The sequence below is a fragment of the Pagrus major genome, chromosome 23 (assembly GCF_040436345.1).
Source record: "Pagrus major chromosome 23, Pma_NU_1.0".
Lineage (NCBI taxonomy): Eukaryota > Metazoa > Chordata > Actinopteri > Spariformes > Sparidae > Pagrus > Pagrus major.
The window spans coordinates 16,645,949-16,663,062 of NC_133237.1; the positions used below are offsets into that span (position 1 = coordinate 16,645,949).

At 39.2% G+C, this 17,114-nt stretch overlaps 1 protein-coding gene across 1 annotated transcript in view; it reads left to right on the forward strand.

The window, feature by feature from the left end:
- Nucleotides 1-9,044: 9,044 nt before the first annotated feature.
- rnf213a (ring finger protein 213a) overlaps nucleotides 9,045-17,114 on the forward strand; it is a 35,189-nt gene continuing 27,119 nt past the window's right edge. The window contains exons 1-8 of the mRNA XM_073494918.1: nucleotides 9,045-9,119; nucleotides 10,972-11,090; nucleotides 12,617-12,771; nucleotides 14,498-15,199; nucleotides 15,307-15,485; nucleotides 15,592-15,763; nucleotides 15,897-16,075; nucleotides 16,197-16,364. Coding sequence (XP_073351019.1) covers nucleotides 10,991-11,090; nucleotides 12,617-12,771; nucleotides 14,498-15,199; nucleotides 15,307-15,485; nucleotides 15,592-15,763; nucleotides 15,897-16,075; nucleotides 16,197-16,364 — 1,655 coding nt within the window. The 5' untranslated portion in view covers nucleotides 9,045-9,119; nucleotides 10,972-10,990. The remainder of the gene's footprint in view (nucleotides 9,120-10,971; nucleotides 11,091-12,616; nucleotides 12,772-14,497; nucleotides 15,200-15,306; nucleotides 15,486-15,591; nucleotides 15,764-15,896; nucleotides 16,076-16,196; nucleotides 16,365-17,114) is intronic.

Here is a 17,114-nt window from a genome sequence, read left to right on the forward strand (position 1 = left end):
GAGTATTAGGGCCAGGGATGAGGGAAAAAAACGAGAGGAGGAAGTTTTTTTTTTTTTCATTCTGTAATGAAACTTTTAACTTTTATCTTGAAATGACAACTTTACTCTCAAAATTTCGACTTTATTAACGAAATTGTATTTCGACTTTATTCTCGACATTTCGACTTTTTTCTTGAAGTGCATAATGAAAATAAAAAAAACTTCCTCCTGACATTTTTTTTCTCACCTCTGGCCCTAATATTCTTCCGTAAATAAAACATAGCGGCAGGCTAGATTTTAAATCAGTAAAAAACAATTAAAAAAAATACATAAAAATATCACAACTTGATAAAAGGCAATCCTGTGTGTAGGCTTTGCATTTTTATTGAAGAATGTAAGAATCACTGCAGGCCTAAAACAGTGATGATGATTCAAAAAAAACATTATTCATTTCTATATAAAATGTCAAAGCCACAGGGAGCCACTGCAGAGGGGCAAAAGAGCTGCAGGTTGCAGACCCCTGGTCTAGTTGAACAAACTGTCAGCAGCTCTGCTCTGTTGTCTGCCCACAATAAAGCAGCATCATTAGCATGTGACACATTTCCTCTATACAGGGCCTGCTTTCATGACTGTAACCCTCCAAATATATGCTGTGCATTGGGTCTGCGGTGTGGATGACCTGATTTCAGGGGCTGTGTTCCATCCAAAACTTTACACTACAGGAAGCTTTGCTTCATAGAGAACGAAGAGAGCAGACACAATCACCTTATTCTGAGGAAAAAAACAGTCAGTACAGTTTTACGATCCAACAGGAGCTTTTTGATTACTTGGAACGAGTTTCAACATGTGTGTAAACCTGTCGCTGATGCTGCTGTTTCTGTCTGGTGGGTACAACATTTAAATCTCATTTAAGGAAACATTCAAAGGATGGAATAATTTATGTGCCTTATTTGTTTCAGGTACTTTTTGCAGTGAATGGAACGTGGAATATCATCAGCAGCACATCTGTGCAGTGAAAGGCTCGTCTGTTGTCATTCCTTGTTCATTTTACTATCCTGACAACCTGCAAGTGAAGAGAGTCATGTGGGGTCATGAGAGGTCTAACATTTATGACGGTCCTTTCATATTTGACAGTGAGATGAAGGACACTGCCTCAAGATTTAAGTACATTGGCGACAAACAACACAATTGTTCTTTTAAAATACACAACGTAGAGCATAACGATGCAGGAAAATATGCCTTCAGATTTATCTACGGCAAACAGGGCAAATGGACTGGTACAGCTGGCTCGACGTTAAAGGTTGTTGGTAAGTTTTCTTTTTCATAAACTAACTATAGTTCTAAATCTTCCCTATCTTGATACTAAAGCAGTACTTTGCTCTTCTAGATTTGAAGGATTTGATGACAAAACCTCATGAGAACAGAGTAACAAAGGAAGGCGACTCTGTGAATCTGACCTGCATAAACGGCTGTGACGGCGATCACCTTTCATCTGCCTTCACCTGGTTTAAGAACGGAGAACCCACAAACGAAGGACCTGTTCTTTATTTAAGCAGCATGTCCTCCACTGACTCTGGAAACTACTCCTGCTCTCTAAAGACACACACAGGAACAGCTTCACGAGTCATAAACATCGATGTTGAATGTGAGTAGACAAGATCAAGATCAACAAAAAAAAATGTACAGAATGAGAATTAAAAGAAAACTGCATGATTTCTGTATTGAGAATTAAATCTAGAGTCAAATGCCAAAGTAATCAACCTGAGTCTGCCACATGATTTCTCTGACAGATAACAGCTCCGGTTTTCTTTCAGATGGCCCGAAGAACACATCAGTGTCTGTCAGACCGTCAATGGAGGTGGAGGCCGGCACCAACATCACCCTGATCTGCAGCAGCCACGCAAACCCCCCAGTGGAGGATTATACCTGGTTTAAAATAAATGAAAGTTATGTAATGGATGTTGAGCACCAGCCTGTGTTCTTCCCTGCTAATGGAGGCCAGTATTTCTGCAGTGCCACCAACAAACATGGGAGACAAAACTCCTCTGTTGTGACTGTAAAGATTAAAGGTAGGTTGGATTACATGCTCATGCTACTCGTCTTTTAGCACTGGTGGACTCAGGCTTTCTGAGGGGCAGCGGCGATAAAACTAAAAAAGGCACCAGCTGCGTGTGGTGTGTGAAGACACCCTGTTTAAAATTCATTATAGTCTTTCTGCTCCTTTTACTTTTCTTAATTTATGTCATCTGTTTCTAATTCCTCTTCTGTGATGTCTTCTTGCTGTCCTTTATTAATTAATTAATTAATTAATTAATTTATAATTCTTACTGTTCTTAATCTATTTGTATTTGCCTGTTTCTAATTCTTCTTAAGTGATACCATCTTCTCACTGTCCTCTATTGATTGTATTTATTTATTTTCTTATTTTTTATTTATTTTGCTTGTATGTGATTTTGCCTTTTTTGGTCACTTTCACTTGTATTTATTCATGTTGGCATTTTTGTGTTTTGCCTTCTTGTTTTAAGTTTTAAATCTTTGGCTTGACTGTTGACTTTTTATTCAGTTATATTGTCTTCCTGAGTGTCCTGCTTTTGCCTTCTCTGTCAAAACACTTTGTGAACTCTGTTTTTAAAGGTGCTACATAAATAAAGTTATTATAATTTCTAAGGGCACCCATAAGAGCACTCCACTAAACAGAGTTTTTGTCATGTTTTATCTACCATTTGAGCACTTTTGCACTGTTATGCCTCCGTTGTTCAAGATCATAAAGGTCTAATTGCTTAATCAATCATTCAATTTATTATTTGATGCGATTATGTTGTATCACATACTTGGAATTTGATTTGAGGATTTCACTCTTGTGCTCTCACAAAGCTAACACTCTGCCTTTGCTACACAGAAAGGTGGGCGTTATTCAACAGAGATGTACTCATTATCATACTCACTGTGGCTGTGCTTCTGATTGTGATCACTGTTGTTGCCGTCATAAGGTAGGATGTATTTCCACTGACACATAACTATATCTCAATACACCGATCATATGAGGATGTTCCAAATACTTTTTATTTGTTTCAGACTCAAGAAAACAAGAACAAGAGCACAAGAGACCAACTGTGAGGAGGACATAAAGGTGACACCATCATTTGACTATTTAAGGTTTATTATGGTTATTATGGTGTTTCTGATATTGTATGTGAATTGTGTACATTACAGGCTAAGCTGTTATTAGAAGTAACTTTAACCCTCATCCTAATTGGATGATCTGCACTCATTCGTCATGTGTTGTTATCAGGATACAGTCTATGCCAACTGGCCTGTTTGTGACAATAACCAATCAGAAGAGAGAAGCCGCTGTGAGGGAGCAACAGCGGAGCTCGTCTACGCAACTGTTAACTTTCACGCCAAGAGAAAGCCAAACACGTGAGATATATATCTATGTTTTTTGCAACTGTTTTCCAGATAATTATTTATAATGCATGAGAGGCACATGTGTTCATCTATGTATCACCTGCAGGGAGCCACAGATGGATCATGATGATGACGGCAATGTAATTTACAGCACAGTGTGCAAGTGAAGCTCAACAAGAACCAACATAGTCAGTGAGTAATGATTAGCTTAGGGCAGCTCAAGCGCAAATATGTCCTTTATCAGGAACCAACCACTGAACCCGTCATATATTGAGACTCTTTGATTTGATGACGAACACGTTTTGTAATAATAGATGTAGAGAGAAAATGTTTCGAGGGTGTTTGTTTTATGAATTTTTGTATTTATGTCCTCGTGTTTTACAAATCTGTAATAATCCAGACCACAAGCAAACGTGAAAATATCAAGAACAACACAGTGAAACACAGCTTCCCCTTAACACTAATACTTGTAACTCAAAAGAAAAGACACCGACCAAAATGGGTTCAACAAAATCTCATTGAATGTTTATCTTTACAGTTTGCAGTCTATACATTTTTCTTAAGATCAGCACTGAGGGTATAAATCAGGAGTCAGCAACCTTTACTAGCAGAGGAGCCATTTTTGCCGCCTTCCTGTCTGGAGCTGCAAAACATATCTGAGCCTCAGAATGACAGTAATGCAACCTAAAAAGTCTAAATTCAAGATTATTAACAGGCCTCAATAAGCACTCGTTAGCATTTTCACATGTGGCTACTCTGCAGTGGGCTATTTGTGCTTATTAGGTAATTAAACTTCACATTTCCATTACAGTAACACCATGTTTTATACAATTATAGAACTAGAACACAATAAAGAAACTTGGATCTGCTGGTTGTAGTAAAGTAAAGTAAAGGTGACCAGGCCTCTGCAGTAAGAGCCCACTGTGGTACTTTTCTGCCTATTGAAATCACTCAGGCTGCATCATTAGCAGCTTTTAAATCTCTTAAAACCTTCTTTTATAGGAAGGCATTTACAAATTGTTGATAAGGATTGGGTTTTACCATGATGCTTCTCAATTTTCTGTTGTTTTTGTCACGTTACACAGAATGGGACCCAAACACCACACACACAGGTTGGCGGGTAAAGAACAAAAGGCTGATAAAATAAAAGCAACCGCACAAGGCAGGCCAAGCAGCAGAAACAAAAATACGTATATAATACACGTGGAATAAAAACCAGAGAGACAACAGGCAGATGAAACCAGGAGACACAGGAACAGAACGTAGCAGGATGGGAAACTGAACAGATGAACTGACCAAGAGAGCAGGCAGCACACAGACTATATACACAAGGGAGGTAGAGATAACTGGACACATGTTAAACACATCAGAGAGGGGCAAACAATCCCAAAGGTGGAAAACATGGACAAAGGGAGGAAATGGAAAGCAAAAAAAAAAAAAAATGACACAGGATGTAACTTCTGACAGCTGACAGTTTCATCTCTGTTTGTGTTTTTTTATCTGATGTTTGTTCTTTCTTTTCTGTGAAGCACTTTGTAACCTTGTTTAGAAAAGTGCCATATAAATAAAGTTATTATTAAAAGTGTTTACATTTGTGTTATTTTGAATTAGAGATTAGAGCCTACTTTGTTATTAGGTAAATACTAAAAAACAAACAAAAAAAAACAACAACAAAAACAGGTCAGTTTCATTGTGAAGATTGATCTGAAAAAAAAAATCATATTGTGATCATTTTGACAGATTGCTAAATGAGTCATTATTTTAGTGGAAATACATTTTATTTTCTTTGAACAAATCTGCGATTTTTATTATATTTCGATTGATCCAGCCTTTGAAATTAAGAAATAAGAGGCATGAAACTGACTTCTGGAGCATGTGAAATAAATGTGTCATCTGCCTGCTCTCACCTAAGGTGTTTTGTTCACTAGGTCTATAAAGGTGATGAACATCTCGGCTTCAAAACATAATCTAAAGGGAAATTTAGAGAAAAATGCTGGTCAGGGAATATGTGTTTTGATGTGCATCATTTCTACAGCGCTGCACTTCTTCAGTATAGTGTGCCATCTCATTTCTCCTTGTGCCCGATCCCACACAAGTGACTGTGAGGCTCAGACCCTGCTGACACATCTTGGATGATGTCCTCCCTCTCCCTGCAGGAGGGTGAAGTCTGACAGCAGCCGAACTAAATATCAAAATGATCTCAGCCTCCCATAGAAGAGAATACGTGTTGTTTGTTTTTTTACTGCATGTTCTGGTATTTCTTTCATCATGCCTCTGGATCAAACCTGCACCAGCTGGCTGTTAAGTTCTGGTGCTCAGTGTTTAAATCATGGATGTTTTTTTGGTTTAGTGTAAGAGTTAATTTGTTTTTTGTAGTCTGTAGCTGCTTAGGTTCCCGAGAGTAGCTTACTAAAGTAAGGTAATATACCCAACCTAGGCTAGAGACAATTGCATCCATCAAACAGGCTGTAAAAAGATGGAAATATGTGACTCTATGTTAAATTCAAAATATTAAATTGGAAAATGCTGTAGCGGCAGCCTAACCGTAAAAAGAAGCGTCTTTGCTTTTCAGGGGAAAAGCACTTGAAGCAATTTCCCTCATGCCTCTCATCAAGGTTCAGTAGTCTTTCTTTCACACTGTCATTTTAAGCATTTTATTTTCACAACATCTGCCTGGTTGTCCTCCAGAGCTTCAGTGATGGGTGTAGGTGAAGCACATTTAATATACATACATTCATCACTAGAAAGGAAGCTTCCTGCCACTCATTGTAAGCTCTTACTTGCAGCCCAGTGGGCAAAATGGCAATAAAAAAAAAATCACTGTGGATCTGTGAGTCTCTAAACACCCTGCAAACACCTGCTACTACTATGAATTCACCAGTATCCTTTGCATTTTTAAAGAAGACTATTTTATATAGGTTTGTGTGCATGTAAAGAATCTTTAAAGTTAATAAAAAGATCAAAGTCTGCACCAACAGGAGCTCCTCTCTCCCACACAAAACACTGCTCCTGAAACGCCTCGTCAGTAGTCCCGCCTTTAATTCTGTGACTTTGTGACATCACACTACGTAGCCATGTCACACATGTGCATAACTTATGCCTAGCAGCTAGTTTGGCACGTAAGAATTGGTTTAACACAGCTGCTCTGGTGTTGTTAGCGGTGCTGACTCAGGCGTGTGTGAGCTGACCAATCAGAGCAGACAAAATAAAGTTATGAACCTGAAAACAAGCATAATATGTCTCCTTTAAAGGGGCACTATGTAGTTTTGGAGGAAGAAATTCAGACTCAGAGTTTTAATATTTACAATATTAATGTGATATGATACTCAGAAATATTTATTTTTCCTTAAGTGAATAAACAAGCTGTTCTCAGAGGGAAATAAGGTCCCCAAAACACTGTTTGAAGCTAGAAAGATGGCAGGGTCCACCACATATAAACAAAGTAAAACAGTATGAATTTGTGTTGTCCTTTAAGATCAATTTGTTTATGCAGTCATGAAAATGAAGAGAGTTTTTTTTATTTAGTTTATTTAGGCAGAAACAAATGGATAAACATAGTGCACCTTTAACTTGCCATGTGCATGCAAGTTTTTCAAAAAAAAAAAAAATTTTTTTGCCATAGGCCACAGGATTTTCTACTTTTGTGTCACTAGTGTATCATTTTACAGCCTGCACGATACAAGACAGGTTTCAACGTCTTTGGATCTGACACTCCCGCTGACCTGAGAGTGTAGTCCGAGTTACCAAGGTGACGTTCCCACTCAAAATGAAACTGAAACACTTGCTGAAACTCCAATCTCGGGTGTTTCAGCAGGATTAGTTGCTTTTTTTCCCCTGACAAGCACAGAGTCATCGTGTGAAGTCTGAAATTGCAGAGACCCTGAGCTCGATGGCACATTGTTAGAATTCAGGGTTATAGTGCCCTCTGCTGACAACTTAAGAGCACAGCATCCTTGAGCCCCCCGTTGCTCTCATGCAACAGCCACCTCCTCTCAATGGATGAGTGGGTTTCAGGTGAGAGCTGTAGAGGAGCACAGCTCATATCAGGATGAAAGGTCATCAGACAGGCATCACAGGACACACAGTATGACAGTAAACATGTGCAGGTTGAGTGTCTTTCAGTTAACTGAGAATTTACATTTTATTTTCTGTTGATCTAAGGAAAGGCCCTGGATATCTTACTTCTAGTTTACACACTTCAGCATATCAAGGGGGGAGTTTCCACTGATAAAAGACCAGCTGGGAGTGCCCTTACTCAAAGCCAGAAAGTAAGATACAGCCACACACATGAACATTTTTCTCTTAAGGCCTAAAGGCTTTGACTTTAATTTTTGCATGAATGGTTGGAAAAAAACATGTACTTACTCAAGGCACCAAAATATATCATCTTAAACAGATCTGTGCTTTCATGCCACAAGCCATCGCAGTGCTGCTCTTCATTAAGACTTAGAAATAATGTGCACCTCATTGTTTTTATTACTGCTTGTCTATAGGTAACAGAAAAAAAGGAAAATCCCACAATCCACAAGTGTGTAAGCAAATAATCCTATTAATAATCCGAGAATGATTTTGACTCCTACATGCTTCCCATTGGTGATATTTCATTCATAATGGATTCATAAGGATGGAGTAGAAGGACAATTGCTTTCAAAATGTAGTGGAGTGGAAGTATGAAGTAGCACAAAAGGGGAATACTCAAGTAAAGTACAAATACCTCAAGATTGTACTTAAAGGTGCAGTATGTAGTTTTGGGGAAGCCTCATTGACTGATTTTTTTTATGCCTAGACAAACTTAATAAATAAAATCTTTGTTTTCATGACTGAATAAACAAACTGACCTTAAGGGACAACACAGTTTCATACTGTTTAACTTTGTTTATATGTGGCGGACCCTGCCACCTTTCTAGCCTCAAACAGTGTTCTGGGAACACTCTGAGAACAGCTTGTAGTTTGTATTATTACCTCATATTATAATTCTTTGAATTGAATTTCTTCTTCTAAAACTAGTACTTGACAGTACTTGAGTAAATGTACTTAGTTACATCTCATCACTGATCACAATAAACTTAAAAGTCATGTTTTCATAAAAACGAAGCACATTATTTCCTCTTGGAATTTGTCATAACATATTATTCTTATTCAAAAAAGTAAATATAATTTAAAGAAAAGAAACAATGAATTATTGAGTGTGATTAGAGCAGGCTGATTAAGTTTGGTTACAGTACAGAGTCATAATTAGATACTTTCCACAATTGTGCATGCATGGAAATACCACCTGAGTCATAAGAAATATAACTGTATCAATGTTAGTCAACACCCATTTCTGATAAAAACGAAACTTTAAAAATACATTTTCCCTGCTGGAATGTGAGATAACACACAGTCTCTCATACATAACTTAAAAAAATACAATTATAGTAATTATTGAGTGTGATCAGAGCAGGTTGGTGAGGTTTGGTTACAGTCCTGAGGGTCCAACTGAGTTTCTTCCCACACATGTGCATGGAAACTTGCTCTCCAAAAAATAAGAAGTATGATTCATTAAGAAAGTTAAGTTTGTCAACATTAGTCGACGCCCATTTCTGACAAAACGAAACTTTACAGGACAACATGCGGAAATGAGTTGACTGCATGTGACTCAGACAGAGCCGGTACACCGCAGGATGAGCAGGGATCACCTCTGTGCTCTTCATCTTGTGGAACAGAGGAGGAGGAGGTCGCAGTCAGCTCAGGTAGGACTCTTCAAACATGTGTTGCTGTATTACAGAGAGATGGAGGCGATAACGTCAGATCTAATGACAAACTAGGAGGAAACTAATCCGTTTAGCAGGAGCAGCTATCAGACTTCACTGTCGCAGGACACTTATGAGTGAGTGTGGCTCAAAATGAGCGGGTTTAATGTGTGTGTGTGTGTTTTTACACCTGTCCTCGCACCTGCACTTTGTTGTTGTTGTTGTTGTTCTCGGGCAGTAAACAGCTGATGTTAGCTAACATGCGCAGCTCAGGACACTCGCAGTTAGTGGGCGAGTTCGTAAGCTAGTTAGCTAACTCGCTGCTAACTCGGTGCAAGGACGCTTATAAAGTGTGTTGGTCACCGCAGCGGGTTTAACGTGTCGTATGCACATTTATAATAAACAGCTGTGTTTTTTTACGTAAAATTCCCCATTTCGCTGCTGTCAAAGGAGGTTAAAGGCTGGAAGCGAAACAGGAAGTGACCTAGAAGCATAGATTTACGAAGATGACATGTGATTGGCTAATCGATGCGGCCGAAGATCTTATCATTAACAGGAGATATCACTTCATACGTGAAAAACGTTGTCCAACCTACCTCTCTCCTTCTGCAATTCTTCTTTGTAGTTTTCCCTGCTCACTTACATTAGCACTGATATATGACTTATATTGTGTTTGTACTTGTCTTTACAAGTTATTTTTAATAGTTAGGAGCACAATTATACAGTCTTTCTGTATAATACAGAGTACAAGCACACTGCTAAGCATATCTCCAGCAAGATTAAAAAACATAGATATTTTTGTGTATTTTCTTTGAAAAAAAAAAAAAATGTATTCATATAGAGAACATAGGGTTTGCATTGAATGAAATGTGTTTGTCTTCTTTTTTGTTTTCACCGTCCCTGATGAACCAGCTACATGAGACAAAAAGTTTGCAGAAACGTGTCAGGACAAGGTGCACGCACCACACGAACATTCGAGCAAATTACTGTATTCCCTCGGGGCATAGCCACAAGTCACGAGGGTTTCAACAAGGAGAGAACACAGCAGTGATTACTGATTGTCCCAAAGAGGAAATTAAGTAAACATTCAGTGATATATTCTCAACAAATATATTATTTTTTTTATTTTTTGATATACTTTCATTTTAATTCTATGCTGAAGCCTCTGAAACGGAATTTCGTTCTGTGTTCATTTGTTGCTCACAGAATGACAATAAAATCCGTCTAAGTCTAAGAATTGTTACAAGTTTTTGGAAATGTATTATTTGACATCTGATATAAGGATGGTTCTTTTATTGAGTTGTTTTAGTTTGTTAACATGAACTCCAGACAGCTATATGGATAAGAACAAAGGATAAAATCGTGTCTCATACCACCAACCTAGCCTATCTGCAGCCCTTTGCACCTGAGAATTAGTATTATTATTATGGAGTATTACTTTAACAAGGCTTGATCAGTGTTATCAGTTCTAAAGCACGTTTCTTTGAGAAACTGTTCTCCAGTAATGCGTAGTGAGACCTCTTAGTTTTTCTCCTCTTTGGCTGCTGTGAGTTTATCATTGGATGCCAGCTTGCGGTAGTGAAGGTGTGTGTGCAGTGGAGTGGCCCACTGACACTTGGGTACACATATTTCCATTCGGGTCACTTAACTGTTTATTTGTCAGTTTGTTGAGTAATGGAGCTCAAAGTCCAAATGAAAGGAGAAACAGCGACTTTGCTGTGGGCGGTCGTTTTGCAGCACTGAGCACTGTCTCATGAGGCCTCAACTGGCAGAATTGAAAGTGAAAGGATTCTGCTACTGGGTGGGACCTTAATGCACATTTGAGATAAACTTGTGTGTTTTTCCATGACAGAGATCACTGAAGTCTGAAGATGAAGTGCCCAGATTGTTATCACAATATTGTGGAAAAGACAGCCAAATTCTGCAGTGAGTGTGGTTTCAAGCTGTCAGTCCAACCTGCAAACACACAGGGTGAGTAGATTCATTCAGAAAGTTGGTTTAATATCATATTTTTACTTACAGGATATGATTAATGAGGTCTCCATATATTTAATGTTTAATGCAACATTCAGAATATAAATATGAGGGGTTAACAGTGTGTCACTATCACCTTACCTTAAACCTCATTGTTTTAACATAAAACTGTGCAGACATAATTAACCGTCACTTTCTTCCTAAATAATCATCCTCATCAACCATTGTTATTCAGAGAAAATGACTGAGCATGCCCTGAGGTCACATCCATACAGGCTAGACAGATACCTATATGGTAATAACCATGGTAATATGAGAGCAAATAGATCAAAGAGAAACAATAACTAGCAAACATATCTGCCATAATCATATGCAACAATAAAAACAGTAAAATAACAGAAAAAGAGAAGAATAAAGCCACAGCTATAGGAACAATAAAATAATTAAATAGAATATCAAAATAAAAACAATAAATAACAGACATGTTTGTGAATCAACCAAAGAAGCAACACTGTACAACAACCATTTCATCCGGTGTACACTTAAAGTGACCTTCTGACACACACCTGGCTATTTTTTAACACCTCTTGTTATCTGTTCCATTTGTTTGGTGCGAAGAAACTTAAAGCTCATTTACCCAGCTTTATTTAACGAGAAAAATAAATAAATAATCTAATTTACACGTTAATGCAGGGAGGCCTGTGATTTTAAATTGCCCATAGGTTGTTGAGAGTATTGATTAGGTGTCTGCTGAACATTGTTCGAAGAATTCGGGGCACTGAAATCAAATTCAGGCCCTAAGCATAAGCTATTCATGTGTGCGAGTTTAATAGGGTCCAAAGTTCCAGTTTCATAAGTCCATGTCATTGTGATGTAAGGTGGTAGCTCTCCAACAAGGGCTTTATAGAAGAACAAATAGCAGTGTTTATTATGCCTCTCTGCCAGAGGACACCAGCCCACCTGATCATGCCGGATACAATGGTGAGTTATGTAACTATCACTAGTAATAAATCTGAAGGCAGACTGAGAGAGGTTCAAGAGTGGAAGCAGCAGCATTTCTTTAAATGACATCCCCAGTATCTAAAACTGATAGGAAAACTGCCCCAACAGTCCTCGTTCTGCTAATCACACTGTAGGGAGGCTAAAAGTGAAAAAGTGAGTTTAACTGTTGAAGACCTTTTTATTCCAAATATTCTCATGACATGAGCCTACTTTATATTATTTATATAGCATCTGTAAAAGCACAATAAGAAAGGGTCATCGAGTGTCATTCTCTTACCTCAAGATGGAAGCATCTCACACTTCTTTGCAAGCATTGAATGCATCCTACAAATCTTTCACCAGCTACATGATTTGATTTGGATTTGACTGGAATAAAAAAAATTAACCTACGGCAGTAAACTACTGCTGATAACTCCCAGAGCGTACAGCGCTGTGTAGTTATCATTCATTCTAACAGTCACAGTGGTTTTCACACGTCTCTGGAAGCAGTCTGATTTATAAACCACATTTTTTATATCCAGATACAAGAGATCAGCCAACATCCTTGGTATCAGAGTCGGAGGGTACGCCTGAGAAATCAGTGTCACAGAAAAACACTTCGGATGTGGACAGGAGAGGATCCAGTAGATCTCCCAAACGACAGTATGAGGAGCCCATCACCAACCCAAAAAGAAAGGTGAGTGAGCTTCATGGAGTGATTTAATGATTGTTAATCTGCAGCAAAAGTTTTTTCTTTTTCTTTTAAACATATATTTTCTGTTTGTCATTTCTGCACAGACTTTTATAGTTTCATTTTTATGTGTTTGCAAAGGTCAGCTGCTATCAATTGAGGTTAACAGAAGTTGGTTTACAAGGCAGAATATTATTATGCAAGAGCTGAGTCAGAATGCCATCATCATTTTTTATTATTTCCAATTAATTCTGAATTATCTCAAGGTTTGGTCTACCTTTAGTTAAACCATCAGTGTTTCTATGACTATGTGATTTTATCTGCCACCAGGCACGCGGTCATGCAGGAAAAGGAAGGATAACGTGCGATCCATTTCTATTTTAGACTAAATTAATGAACAAACTCACTTTTTGTCCTGTCTTGTCATTTACTCTGAGGAAAATGGAAATGATCCAGTCGTCTCTGCAAAAACATCGCCAACAATAATACCAGTTGGAAAAGCCAGGGGGCAAAGTTAACCCTATATTCCACCAGATCCGTGATTGGTCCGTCTCCGCTCTGCCATGGCAGCGGAGCTGATAGGTTTTACTCTAGTCTATGTGTTTACTTCCACTGGCTCCGCAGATACGCAAGGCCTCTATTCCTGCCGTATGCCGGAGCACGGTGCAGCAATTCAGCCGAATTCAGCACAGAGCAGACAGCAAGTCAGGCACCAAAACAACAACATAAAATTTGGTTAATTTTCATAATAAAACACTCCGTGTTGACGCCAGCACAAAAATCTCAAAAAAGAGACAAATCCAAGGTCTTCTTCTAATCCTTTGGTTGGGAACACTTCTTATTGTTGTGTTTATAACACATACGTATAACTGCGCTTGCGCGTGATACTATAATTATCGCGAGAACCCCTCGGTCTCACAACTCCAGCTGTCCGGCACTGCTGCGCCGTGCTGCACTCAAAACGCAGCCGGTGGGGGTTGCCGGACGACTGAGCACGGAGCACAACCGTACCGGAGCCGTTCCACAATGCACATGCATCCAGTGGAATTCCCGGGTTAGTTGTCTGTTGCCACTTTAACTATCGTCCCTTTCACATATGAACTCCGGACAATATTCAGAGATTCAGATCAGGATATTGTCAACATTTGCTTGTTAACACAAGCAGCACACAACAGGTGATTGTCCTTGTCAGCCGTGTTCACACATGTTGGAAATGCTCCGCATGGTTTGGGCGAGGGTTAGCACCTCGGAGGCAACAGACCTCTCCGTAATGATGACTGTTTTGATATCAATACTACATGTATTTGGACGTATCCGCAATATAAACAAAAGAGCGGAAAGTTATTTACAAGCGAGCAGAGAAGAGTACAAAGCAGCTACAGCTAAAAGAAAGCTGCAGTATTTTTTTGGATTTGTTCTGCACAACTATTTTCGCTGTCTTACAGCTGATTAAACAAGCATTAGATAAATCCAGAGTTACGGTACATGTGTGAAAGGGGCGTATGTCTTCAGGTGAAAGCCGGGACATTTCTTTGACCAGCAAAAAAGTTCAACAGTTCTAATAATGAAGATAATTTCATATACTTGCACTATTTGGAATTGCTTTTAGTGGAAGTAGTTTATAAATCTAACATTTATTCTGTCAATAACACTAAGAATATGTTCACTAATAGATTAAACATTAGCCGAAAGTAATTTATAACACTGATCCTCCACCTTCTGGTCATCATAGAAAAAAAGGAAGAGGAGGAACAAAAAGAAGAAAGATGGCACCTTGTCATCAGACCCAGATCAAAGCCAGTCTGACCTGTCCCATGTCTCCCTCGGAGATGACCAGGGACAGAAGAAGAAGGGTGACGGAGAGTCCTCTGACAGCGAAAGCTCAGATAATGCAATGGATGAAACAGTAGACTCACTCCAAGATGGGCTGTCCTCCCTAGAGAGCCCGCCTGATTTTTCAGGAGCAAACACTCCTGCTGCACCATCTGAAGACTCCCAAGTCAATCAGAATGAAAGGGCCGCTGCCACAGAAGAGGCAAGAAGCCTAGAGGACGCTCCAGGTAACCCCGATGAGGGAGAGAGCAATGAAGCAAAATCAACTCACGATCAGACACTCAAGACAGCACCGGCAGAAACTCCAGCTCAACAGCCCCTGTCAGACGACAATAAGAGTACGACTCCTGAGTCAGATTCAGGCAAAGGGAAGAAGGCCACAAACCCTAATGACCAAAAGACTGACGGGAAAAACTCAAAGAACAAGAAGGACACGGCCACCACACAACAACCTAGTCTGGACCAGAACGCCAACGTGGAGTCGAATGTGAAACAGACAGGACAGACCAAACAGAAGGGAAAGAATCAGCAGGACCAGAAACAGAAACAAGCTCCGGCAGCTGGACAGCAGATGGTTTTTGGCCCTCAATCACAATCAAAGGTAATGCTGACTAAATTTGTTAAAATTAAATGTTACTGACAAACAAAAGTGCTCAATTTATTCTGTCAGTGGAGTAAGAGGTGACATATATAATACTACTTGTACAGGCTGACAGCACAGGCTCCAAAGTGGACCCAGAAGGGACAGAAGAGTCGATGGAGGTTCAGCAGTCTGACAGTGAGCAGGACTCGACCTCAACACAAACTGCTGATGCTGACAACGGAAATAAAGACGACAGCAAGGATAAGAAAGAATCAAACACCACAGCTGTCCCACCAGCCGCAAGGTGATGACGCTCTTTCAGATGGTTGTACACTTAAAATCACCGTTGCCAGTCTTATGTTTATGCATTATATTCACTGTATGTGTATGTATTTGTTTTTGCTCTTTAGCACTTCGAAAAACTTAAAGAACAAGAAAAACACGGCCGCCACACAACAATCTACCCCGGACCAGAAAGCCAACGTGGAGCCGAATGTGAAACAGACAGGACAGACCAAACAGAAGGGACAGAATCAGCAGGACCAGAAACAGAAACAAGCTCCGGCAGCTGCACAACAGAAGGTTTTTGGCCCTCAATCACAATCAAAGATAATACTGACTACATTTTAAAAAAGTAATTATTATTAAACTTCGGAAGTCCTCAATTTATTCTGTTCATGGAGAAGGGGTGACATATTTGATGCTACTTGTACAGGCTGACAGCAAAGGCTCCAGTGTTGACCCAGAGGTGAAGGTAGAGTCAATGGAGGTTCAGCAGTCTGGTAGCGAGCAGGACTCAACTGCAACACAGACTTCTGACGCTGACAAGGGAAATAAAGTTGGCAGCAAGGATAAGAAAGAATCCAAAACTGCAGCTGTCCCACCACCTGCAAGGTGATGAAGCTCTGATGCTATTACACATTTGTTTTAAGTCACCAGTCATAACCCTAACCCCTAACCCTAACCCTATGCATTGTATTCATTATATGTGTATTTAACTGTTTTTGCATTTAAGGCTGACCAGGAACCAGACGATTGCTGCACGAGAAAGACTCACAATTTACTTCCATGCAGTTCTCTCAAAGGATTTCAAATTTGATCCAAAAGAAGATCGTATCTTCATCCAGGCTGGGTTCCGCATTGGGAAATGGGACGAAAATATAGTTGAACTGTCAGCAAGCAGGTACTTATTCTTAAATGAAGTAAATATAATTCAGATGGAAGCCATGTGTATAGGCAAAATAAACATTGATACATAGACAAATCTGCTCCGTCCTAGATATCCAATACATACCAAAAATAATCCTCCAAAATCCAGTTATCACTTGGAAAAAAAATAGTTTTCTTTGTTAATTTTTAAAGCGTACACTTTTTCCCCACACAATCATTGTGGTACCTAAAGCAACATTATGTACTTTTTTTTTTTTTACCTCAAAATAACAGCTTCAAAATCATGTTGATGGTCAACTGTCTTGTAATAGGGTGAATGGTGTCTCTGTCTCATCCCCCCCATCACTTGTTTCTGCACTATGTAACTTCAGTGAGAGTGTAGGATCACAGCGCTACATACGTGTTTACTTCAACATACAAGATTTCAACACATAACAGTGTTATGACGTAATGAGTTTTGTTTGTAGTCAGCACGTCTGACAAATTGTTACAGACCTGGGATTTGTATTTACAACATTGGTGTTGCACTCAGAAACTGTGGGGAGCACCAAATAACACTAAATGCCAATTTCTTCATAATGTTTAAATATACATGCTGTATGTATACATACTATGCTATTTGCTAGTTGACCAACTATCTATGCAATCCAAAACTCAGGGTTTAGCTGCTTCCCTTAGTGGTAGAGTGAGGAATAGTTGTGGCTTTTGATGTGTACAAGGACAAACTGGTCTGCTTTTAATTTCCTTCTCTCTTTGACTTTAC